This window comes from Oryzias melastigma, linkage group LG9 (genome assembly GCF_002922805.2).
Source record: "Oryzias melastigma strain HK-1 linkage group LG9, ASM292280v2, whole genome shotgun sequence".
Lineage (NCBI taxonomy): Eukaryota > Metazoa > Chordata > Actinopteri > Beloniformes > Adrianichthyidae > Oryzias > Oryzias melastigma.
In genome coordinates, this window is record NC_050520.1 from 19103989 (window position 1) to 19115363 (window position 11375).

The window sequence follows — 11375 nt, forward strand, 5'->3', positions numbered from 1 at the left end:
AATCTTGCCTGTCTACTTCCTCCTTCATGTAGGTGGTGTGGCTGCAGCCGTCATAGCACAGAAGCAAACCACCATCACTTAGCCTGTGGACGTCTATTTCAATGTTGGAGCCGTTCATCATGATGACGTAGGTGGTCGGGGATTGCCGTGCAACCTGCACCCGACGATAATAATCATTAATCAGTTAAAACGTAAATCAAAAGTTAGGCAAAATCCATCACTCAGGTACCTTCAAACAGTACTTGACTCCTTCATATATTAAGTCCACACTGACAGAGTTGAGCAGACTTGCTGCAGGAAGCACTTGGCCTCTGTGTGTGCAGCAGATCACATTTTTAAAGTCACTCCCATAAACGTTCATTTTTAAGAGCACGCTTCAAGGAAGAGATATGTGTCTACTCGCCTTTCCAGAGAGTGCAGATAGTCGGACATGCTCTTCCTAAAGCTTGCATCTGCAACATGCAAAGCCCCGCAGACAATACCCAACATGGTATCTGGCCTCTCAGCCTGCAAAGAGAAACATTCATATTTATTTATGCTCCAAACATTAAAGAAATAATATGAGCAGGTTCAATATATTAAGAAATAGATGAATTAAAAAAATGATTTAATATACTCCAGTGTACAGTTGTAGCCTATAGATAGAGTAAATGAAAAAAAAATCTAGTAAGAATTAATAAAAGTAATCAGTTGCAATATTGCAGTTAAACATCATGTGTTTACCAAACATATTAAATATTATCTAACTGGTGGGAAGCAACCAAACTGTGTTAAATTAAGAAAACAAGCTATAATCGCCCACTAAAAATATTACAAATGTAGGGTTTATTACAAAGTGTCATTTTATTTAATATTTTTTATTAAACTAGAAGTTAATTTGTGAGGGGTTAGAGACAGCTCCTGACCTGGACTTTCTCAGCAATGAGGTGATCCAGCCAACCGGTGTCAATGTCATTGTTTCTGTAGCTTTCAGTCTCCAGTATCTTAATGAGGTACTCAACGGTTGTTCTGAAATCACCTCGGATGGAGAGCTCCTTCAGGGCCACCACCATGTTCCTAAAAGAGGAAACCAAATATTTTTAGTAAAGCTAAACTGACTGGTTCGTCATGTCTCTTAATTATAAATAGACATTTTTATTTTCAAAGCTGTCATTATACTTTTTCTGTTCTAATTGCATCATGGTCATTTACAACATTAAATGAGATATTGTGTAACTAGTTATTGCCTCATTGGACAGCTTTATTGGCCCTGGGGTATTTTAAAAAAAATGCTTACGAAATAGCCTCCTCGCGGTTTTCACCCCAAGAAAAACAGTGTCCGAACTGAGAATCCGCAAACTCGTGGAGGCCGCCTGTTGCCCCCACGCTGAAGTAACCCCAGACATTCTTACTGCTGCGAAAGTTCAGCTCCTGGACGGTGCCAGAGCTCGGCTTAAACCCCTGTGAGTGGAAACAAGTGTTAAAAAGTTAATGATGCACAAACGTTGTTTCGTTTTAAGGCAAAAAGCGCTATACCTCATCAGGATTCTCGCTGGTGATCCGAACTGCAATAACATGTCCTCTCGGACTAGGAAGGTGATGTGGGACCTCAAAGTTAATGTGCGTGTCCCCCCATGGACTCTCTCCATACAGCAACCGAATGTCTTTTATTCGACTTAGGGGAATGCCCATTGCTATCTATTACACGAGAAACCAAGTTTAGAAATAATGCATCATCATCCTTCAAGCTCTTGGGTGTTTCTGAGTCCAGACTGACTGAAGTTTACCTGAAGTTGGGCAGCTGGTAAATTGACATCTCCAATCATCTCTGTACATGGGTGTTCAACCTGCAGGCGAGGGTTCAGCTCCAGGAAGTGAAAGCTTCCATCTTCTGAGTACAGATACTCCACAGTACCTGCACTCACATATCCCACCATTTTGGCCATTCGTACAGCATACTGCCACGGAGGTGAAAATATAGGGGCAAAATTTATCTCACATAAAAGGAAAAACTAAAATCATGGTGTGCACAGATGTAAAAAGACCTGTTCCATTTGCTCTAATGTCGAAGAGGCAGCTATGGTGGCAGGAGCTTCTTCTATGATTTTCTGGTGTCTTCTCTGGATGGAGCAGTCTCGTCCAAACAAAGAGATGGCATTTCCGTATTCATCGGCCAGTATCTGCACCTCAAGGTGTCTCGCGTGCTGAGCCAGTTGCATGACGAAAATGGGTGATCCCGGTACTTCTGTCTGAACCTGCCCTCAGGAGTGCATACAAGAGTGACATGTGGGGTCTCTGTTACCAAAGGAGTGAGGCAATAATTCGGACAATGTAATAACACAAACCTGTCTGAAGAAACTTGGAAAATCTTCGGAATTTTCAACTTTTCGGATACCTTTCCCCCCTCCACCTTCTGATGCTTTTATAACAACAGGATAGCCGATTCTCTCAGCTCCCTTAAAAACAAAAATGTATTAATTAAAAGGAAGCTACATGGGTGAAAAGTTATTTTTCAGATATGGCAAGAAAGAGGCAATTTAAAAACTTAATAACAGACTTACTGCTAGACCATCTTCTACGTCACGAACACAGCCTTTATTGTAGACTTCTGGAGGAACACTGATTACTTTACCCTGAGTTTGGTCCTCCTCAGTCCAGTCCACTTTCAAACCTAAACCCAAACAATAATAAATACTATTTTTTTAAAACAAATGTACGCCCATCCAAATCACAGAATACCCCACCTGATCCACTCCAAGGTAGTGTGGGAATGTCAGCACTCTGGGCCACAATGGAAGAAGCCACCTTGTCTCCTAAAGCCCACATGGCTTTACTGGAAGGTCCTGAGGGAAACAGCAGCTGTTAGTTAACCTAACTAAACCATTGAATGGCAAGTAATGTTTTCAAACGGATGCTACCCAAGAAGGATATCCCTGCTTTATGAAGGAGTTCTGGTAGTTTGGGATTTTCCGACGCATGGCCCCAACCTGCCCAAACACCCTACAAAGAGAAGTGGAGATCTGTTAGCTTTGAGCAAGAACAACCCACAAGTCTACTAGAAGAGAAGTGTGTAGCACCTGCACTGGGATCCTTTTTGCAATGTCTACTATCAGCTCTACGTTGGCATAGTTGTTGTTATTAGAGCCACCAGGAACAGGTACATAGTGGTCAGCCATTTTTATGTACTCTAAAGAGAGAAGAAAGTAGCATTTGTGAGGCTACACAGAAAAACAGCCGATTCAAGTTTCCACGTTTGCTCCTGTGCTTAGATAAGTTTGAAGGAGATAACTGAGGAGCAATAAAAAAAAAATGACCTGCGTTTGCTTTCAAGTCTTCAGGGGTAACCATGACCACAAAGCGGATGGTCCTCTCATTGCGAAACATTTCATAGGACCAGCGGCGGATGGAGCGCATGCATTTGACTGCGGCGATGCCATTGTTAGCTATGAGCACCTGAAATGGAAATTAAAAGTGTGTGCTTAGTGAAGGAGGATAGACAGTGATTGAAAACTGCAGATGAGATTGATGTCCCTACTTTTTCAATCACACGGTTGCCGCCAAACCGTGTGACAAACTCAGCCGGAGAGGCCACAGTGAAGTCCCTCTGTAGGTCCATCTTTCTGTGCTCACGCCCTTTTTTCACCAAGTGAGGACCGGACATGCTAGGCCTAGGGGGAGAAAGCTCCTGGTTAGTCAGCATGTGTAGACAAAATTACATTTCCTCAGTGTTGTCTGTCTTTGTGCTACAATCAAAGTATCTTGTAGACCACAGGCTGCATAAAACCCTCCTAAAGACTACAGACTTTAGCACACTATACAGGGTAAAAATAAAACACTTAAACAAAAAGAAAAAATGATTGATAGATTAATGAATCAAATTACAACAAATAATACATTTCAAGATGAAAACTAAAAGTGGAGGACAAAGAGAAAAAAAAAATCACACATAAACTGCTTATATTACAAATGTTTAGATGCTGTACATCCCAGAAATATTTAAAATAATTAGTCCATTAAAGATTTCTTTGTTGTCCTTTTTTAATGTAAATATCCTTCTAATGGTGATACATATTAGTACAAAGAAAAAAACTTTAACTTTAAAAATACACCTTGGGCATTTTTATTTTTCCAGCACACATTTTTTAGTAACTAAATTAGTTTGTCTAATCTCTTATATGTTAACCTTGAGGAAGAAAGAGTGTCAAAGGTTAACATAATCATCAAACACATACAAGCTGACAAAAATTTCAATGTAGAGTATTGTGGATTTTCTGATAAAGTTTTGTTTAGTTGTTAATTTTTGCAAAAATCATGACATAACCGAATAGTAAAATGTTCAATTTCACACAAAACATCACCTTAATAACACTATTACAATACAGGTATACTCTGTAGAGAATCTTCATTTTTGTCAGCACATATTTTGAAGGCCAAAATATGTAAACAATTCAGGAACATACCATTTGGTAACCGGCTGTCTGCTTTAGATTTAATCCTCCGCTCGACATGCTACTTCCAGAGAGATAGCTGCTGCACAGCTGGAGAGCAGTTCAGGCCGGACTGCGGTGAACTTTAACTCTTGTACTGTACTGGATATACGACCTGCCGTTGAACCACTTGACTGATAAGCCTCGATGGTTCCGCCGGGCTGACATGTACAGGCAGGCAGGGCTTCCTCTGTGCAGCACGGTCAACGATGTTCGGTTTGAGCATGATAGCAAAACGGCTCCGTTATAAGAGCCGCTCCTCAAAGTTGAGGCTTGTTTTAAAAACTATATAAAAGTACGAAATTGCTAAGTTTTGTTTTCCCCTTTTTTTGACACACACAGCAACGTAAACAATGCGGTCGGACGTGACTTGTTTTCAAAAAAGAAGAAGAAGAAGAAAAAACCCTCCGCGAGGGCAATTAGTTCAGCTTAGCAGAGACTTTAGGCTCCTTAAAGAACAACAACAATCCTCGTGCCAAACAAAGCTGTCACAGAAACGGGAAAAAAAACAAGAAACGGCGTCGAAACTCACCTCTGAAGATATGGAAACAATGCATTTCCCTCCATGATAAAGCCTAATGTTAACGTCGTTGGTGGTTGTGTGAAAGACATTGGTTTTAGTAACCAAAGACCACAGCAAAGAACCCTTACATGCCGTTTCCTTTTTGCATGCTCGCCTCCTCCCTTCCCCCTCCCAACTTTGCAAAATATCTTCATCCTCTGACACAGAAAGCCGAAAAGTGTAACAAATGTCGACACGGAATAAAACTTAAAAATTTAACCATTTCATTCAGTTCTTGTTTGCTATTTTTGGCTAATTGTGTTTATTTGTATGCATCCGAATTTTTCCAGAATCACTTTATGGCATCTATTTTAAAAGTTTAAAGACCCACTCGAGTGAAAATTGTGTTATTAACGTGTTCTTACGGCATTTTTCTCATGTTAAGAAAATTAACTCAAAACAAAAATATGCTGCTTGTAGGTGTGACGTAGGATCTACAATATGACTGTATATAGAGAACTGAACTGAGTGACTCCTTCCCCCTTATGTTCCAAATAGGAAGTACTCACTGGCTTCAAGGTGACAAAATCCCATAGACTTCTTTATAGAAGTAAATAGCTATTACTCAGTCATTATATTTTCCAAAATCACCATTCCTGCTCTGATTCCTTTTTTGTAACATCTTCTTGCAAATCCTAATTTTTTGGTGATATTTTTTCTTCATCACTAGTTATTTAAGTCATAAACTGACCCTGAAACGTTGACTCGGACTGACTTGGACCAATCACTTTAGTCTGGCTCCAAGATAGTGACGTCCATTTTGCGGAAACATGGCAACTGAATTGGCTTCATTTGACTGTAGCCGGAGGTATGGCATTATCTATGGGTGCTGTAACACCTACTCTGTCCTGTTCTTTATATACAGTCAATGTAAGCATTCATTTGCAAACGAATAGATCCATCGTTTTCCTCGTCCGAGGTGACATCTGGCTTGAAACTGTACCGCTGGATGACTCCAATATTGTTCGCCATTTTTGGCGCACAAGTAATGTTACGTTGGGGTAGTGGGGCTGTAAGCTAGTAGGAGAGTGTAAACAAATGAACAACAGAAAGAAGTGGCAGGCTTACCCCGCACTAAAAGTGTCGCCTACCTGGACCAAAGATGTTACTGTCATTATTAAAAGATCACTGCTTACACTTTCACAAAAGATGATCGAGTGGGACTTTAGGTACTTCATGGTATTTTTGTTTTAGATAAGGAGTTATTCACTCTACCTTTATTCTAACTACTATTTTTCTGTTAATAATAAACTCTGTAGTTGTAGCTGCTATTAAAGTATTTTTAAACATTTTTTAAAAGTTAAAACGCTAAAGGTAAAATTAAAAATGCATAAAATGAATTTACTTTTCTGATTTTAGTATAGCTTATAAGCAATTTTGAACCTAAAGAAAGTTCCTAATGCTTTATTAAAAGTTAAACATCCAAAACTCCAGCAATTAAAAACACAGTCAAAAACATTTCTAATTAGTTTTAGTAAATTAGATGTTGATTTATTATTAAGAGACTGACTTTAGTCGACTGTTAGTTAATTTTCTAGTCCTCAATTAAAATTTTCTCTGAAGAATGCAAATTTAACTAAACAAAGAAAAGATAAAAAAGCATTATTCATTGATGCATATACTTAATAGCGCTGCTAAAATGAGCAAATCAATCACATTTGCTAACGTTATACCTTAATTTCATAGTTGGTGCTGATTATAAATGTCCAAACCATCGACAAATGACTGTTTAAAAGCATTTTTTTAATTAACTATGTTCCCTCATTTTGTTTGAATTACAATTTTTTGAGACTGAAGGAAGATGTACAGTTATTACTCAACGTACACAACTAAAAAACACACATTGCTGTTTCATGAAGATATTTTGGTGCTTTTCAAGTGTATGACCATTTGTTTCAAACAGTAACAAAACTGCTGTTGCATAAACATGATCTGTAAAGGGCCAAAGCCAATTCTGAAAAGTAATAAACACTGTAGTTCCATTATTAAAACCATATCAGTTCTGATTTTTCCGTGTCTGGAAGGTGATGATTTGTGGTTAATTTTAACAGGTTTGTCCTCACCTCAAGTTAATTTTAACAAACCTGTTTAAACTGCTTACATTATCAGAAAAAAATGTATTTTTAACCTTTTTGGCAACCTTTTAATTTAAAGATGCAAATCAAGAAAGTTTTTTGAATACTCAATCTATATAGCAGACAATGTCCTACCTTTTTCTTCTTCATGGTCACACAAAGTTCCACTAGCGTGAACGGCTGTTGGAAATTTCAGCCCAACAAACAAGTCAAGCCACATACATCTAGACGCATGTAAGACCTCCTCTGTGCCCCACGTCATTTCTAGGCTAAACACAACTCCTGGCTTACAAGACAATAAAAATAAATCTAACACTACATTGAGGGTTGTGGACTGCGCTGTGACCTGAGCAACTCCCCCAGCGGTGTTCAAAGTCACCGGCTGGGATTCTTGTTCCAATAATAGAGCTGGGATGTTTGGCAGGCCACAATAACACTAAGTCAATGCAGTCAGGTGATAAGCGACAAGGAGCCACTACCATAAACAGAAAAAAATCTCTACGACCTGTACAGTAATATCGTTTAAATTATTCCATCTTATTGTTTGATGTAAATATCTTTCACATTTTTCATTTAAAACGTGCCTGTAAACGGTGAAAAAAGGTCTCACTTGATGGTCGAAGGGCTAGGCGTCGACGCCGCTGAGGGCTCCATCTCTGTGGCAGGTTTCGGCGTAGAAGCCTGAGATACTCCGCTTGGAGGCTTTGTGACCAGGAGGTCCTCATCTGAGGAGTAATCCTCGGAAGCTCCAAGAATGAACTTAAGGCGCTTCCTCTCCTCGGGCCTTGAGCTGAGCATAGGAGCAGTGGCTCTGACGTGGTTTGGAGTGCTTTTTGGCAGCGGCTCTGAGTTTACCTCAGAGAGAGTCTGCAGAGGATCACCCCCCACTGTTTTGACTACAGCACCCATAGGTTTGCTGTTGACAGGATTATTGTGCTTAGTGGTTAAAGAAGTTGAGGGAGCTAATATGAGTGAATAGTTGACTGCGTTAAGTGAAGCAGAGGCATCCTCCTCTGGGGGATCCCCGACAGTCTCAGATCCCAGTTCTTCCACAGGCATTGCCCCAATCTTTGTAATAATTCTCCAAAGTAGCGCTGATATCCACAAGATGAGTCCCAAAGCTGCGAACAGGAGCATTCGCAGACATCCTCCTCACACTGAAACAACAACAAGGTAAACATCATCTTCTCTTATGAGAACATTTTGATTAAAAATTCTCAGAGGGTCTTGTTACAGTTTTATGAGGACTCTTAATTCAAATTAAACATGTCAAAATGGCACTTTATCAGCAACAAACATTTAAACAGTTTTAAAAAGAACATACGGCCATGGATTTCAGTTTTCTCGTTTGCAGAGCAGAAAGAATATAATAAATTTTCAAAATATTACATTTATTTTTTTTAATTTAAAGTTAAAATATATGACTCAACAAAACAAAATTATGTTTATATGCTTATTTGGGCTTTTTGAGTGTGAAATGTATGATCAGAATGTAGATACCTTTCTTAAAGCTTGTTATGGGTTGTAATAGTCCCTAAAAGTCAAAAAAATGAGACCTATTAATTTTATTTTATTTTGAAATGTATTTTTTGCTAATGAAAGCTCCAGCCTAAGCTTAATCTTTGTAGCACTATGTTTTCTTCAGAGATGACAGCTGTCTTTGCTGCCCTCTTGTGGACAAAGTTATAAATGCATGATTGTTTCAATTTTTTAAAGTGTCCAATGATATGATGTCTGTTATTGCAAAATATTAATAAAATATTCAAAATTGCATCTTGTGTCATCTCCTGATAATTGGTGTAATCGAACCAGGCCCTAACAAGCTAATTCTTGCCATTTGAAAATGCATACTGGGACCTCTTATTCTTAATTGTTTTTATATATATATATATATATATATATATATATATATATATATATATATATATATGATCTTTTAATATAGTACCATTTTGGTTGTGAAATGCATACAAGTGTAAATTTTAGGAGCTAGCTACATGAAAACAATTGTAGGTTCAGTGTGTGGATTTGGTGTAATTACTTTCTGATAAGCGTCAAATATTTGTCGATGATTTGGCAATAGTCTTCAATGCATGAATAAAAAAAGACCTCTTTAAATGTCAGTCTTTTAAACCTACCTTCCACCTCCACATTATAGTATTAAATGTGGTGGAGGAAGCAAGGATCACTGTAAAAAAGGTCACAAGTGTGTAAGAGAGTTACATGGATTCAGCATGTAATCCCACAACTGATCTAATGATTCAAAGACTGGTGGAGAATAAAGCACTCGAGGAAAGTTCACACATGAGAATGTCCAAACTATAAAAATAAAACAGACTGGATTTATACTACTTTATTTGTTCAACTTATAAAAAGTACTAGATAAGAATGACGTTGGATTACTTGGTAATTAAACATAGTTAATACAGTTATGTAATAGTCGTAATAATCATTATAGTTGCTTATTGATAGTTTGCCTAGCACATAATCTTTTAAGGTTTTAAAATAATTTCTCCAAGTCAACAATTTCTAATAATAACATTTTAATTGATTACATTTTTTGTATTAAAACAGTTAACGTCAACTTGGCTTAAAATGTAAAAGACCGATCAGACTTTATTTTGGAGATCTCATGACCTTGTTATGGGCTTGAGACATTTGATGTTCAGATATAAACATATTTTTATTTTAACATTGACCAGACAGCCTTTTATTAGAGCAAATATGATGTAAAATTAAACAGATTTACACAAAATGTCTATACATATTTGGGCATGCAGCTAATGGTGACAGCGGGTCCTGTAGGAGACATTCCTCAGCAAGGCCCCAGTAAACAGGCTGAGAGTAACAGCTGCCATTGGAGCTGAGGGTGGCTTCTCAATGCAGGCTAAAGGTCAACACTGAGGGACAGAATGTATTTTGTACTGAAAAGGAAACATCCATGCAATCAGCATTTACAAAGATATGGATGCAGACGGATAGAACAGTACAAATGAAGGGCTATAGTAATACTATTTGCAATTCATACTAATAAAAACCTGAATTCTTTAGGCGAGCCTCTCACGGAATTTCTAAGTAAATGAACTAAAGTGTGATTTTTTTGTCCATTGGAGCAAAATATTTCCTTAAAACACATTATTTGTTATATTTGTTTAATTACTTTTTTATGATTTATAGTTTAGTTCTTAAATTTAAAATGTTTATTTGAGCAATTAGTTAATGCGCCTATTTATTTTTATTAATTGCTTACTTAAAATGAGAATAATTGGAGTATAAACATTGAGATTGTATCTCCATGCTGACCTCAGCTGACACCCACATTTTCAAAATGCCTGTTTATATTTATCTGTTACAACTGCAACCATCATCTGACACACATAACATTTGAGCAAAGTATAATTTATTCTCTAATCAACCTTAAATCGTGCGTGGAAAGCAGTCTTAAAGGTCATTCTGTATCCCTTTGTATAAATAGGGGATTATCGTAAACACAACTAAGCTGCAAAACGTGCACTTTTACAGTCAAATAATTAGAGCAACTGTACGGTTGCTAACCAAGACCAGGAAATTACCGAGTAGAATAACGTGACTGCTGGTTCTATAGGAGCACAGCTTGGAATTTTAATTAACGGGTAATAATAATGACCTGCTTGTTTATCTAACTGGAAATGTGCAAATACGTTCGAACTGCACGGCTAACAGTATAATTAGCTACGATCCCAAAGCAGCGGTAAGTGTCAAAGCCACCTACCACCACTACTGCACGGTGTGTCATCTACTCACCACCGTCCAACACCTCCTTCTTCAGGTCATAACAACACTACTGTCAACTACAAATGCACATGAAGAGGACGGGCGGGGTTAGATCGAGACTCCACCCAGGAAACGGAAAAAGAAAAAAATATATCCAAAGGTCGTGTATTTGTCACACGTACCACTACGTTTTTTTTTCATTTAAGAGTAAAAATAAAAACAGTTGTACACTCACTGATAATGAGTTGTTAAAATGAGCTGCCTTAATATATCTTCTCATTAAATCCCCTTTTTATGAACCTCCTTATTGAAAATTATTTGGAAATGGATGTTGTTTTTCTCGTTGGCAAATTTTGTGAACATTAACGCAAACTAACGATTGCTAGTTATTCAATCATAATGTGAGTGTAGTGATTTTTTAATGTAAAGGGGTTAACATTTTTCTTTGTCATAATATATGGACTGCAAAAGCCAAATTATTCGAATTGAAAGATTGAAACTAAAAATACATTTGGAGTG

The 11375-nt window shown here is 37.7% G+C and overlaps 1 protein-coding gene across 5 annotated transcripts in view; it reads right to left on the minus strand.

Moving 5' to 3' along the window:
* acacb (acetyl-CoA carboxylase beta) overlaps window positions 1–10937 on the minus strand; it is a 25222-nt gene extending 14285 nt beyond the window's left edge. For 2 of the 5 annotated variants that reach the window (XM_024274524.2, XM_024274522.2), the window contains exons 1-17: window positions 10855–10937; window positions 7714–8260; window positions 3515–3647; window positions 3294–3432; window positions 3057–3166; window positions 2898–2979; window positions 2724–2822; window positions 2541–2650; window positions 2325–2435; window positions 2025–2234; window positions 1767–1937; window positions 1516–1677; window positions 1277–1440; window positions 906–1056; window positions 404–507; window positions 230–311; window positions 9–154 (exon numbers count right to left, since the gene is read on the minus strand). In XM_024274524.2, coding sequence (XP_024130292.1) covers window positions 9–154; window positions 230–311; window positions 404–507; window positions 906–1056; window positions 1277–1440; window positions 1516–1677; window positions 1767–1937; window positions 2025–2234; window positions 2325–2435; window positions 2541–2650; window positions 2724–2822; window positions 2898–2979; window positions 3057–3166; window positions 3294–3432; window positions 3515–3647; window positions 7714–8240 — 2501 coding nt within the window. In that variant the 5' untranslated portion in view covers window positions 8241–8260; window positions 10855–10937. Of the gene's footprint in view, window positions 1–8; window positions 155–229; window positions 312–403; window positions 508–905; window positions 1057–1276; window positions 1441–1515; window positions 1678–1766; window positions 1938–2024; window positions 2235–2324; window positions 2436–2540; window positions 2651–2723; window positions 2823–2897; window positions 2980–3056; window positions 3167–3293; window positions 3433–3514; window positions 3648–4439; window positions 4766–4998; window positions 5175–7713; window positions 8261–10854 lie in introns of those variants that run through there. The other 3 variants (XM_024274523.2, XM_024274525.2, XM_024274526.2) reach the window with 3 other exon arrangements.
* Window positions 10938–11375: the final 438 nt, after the last annotated feature.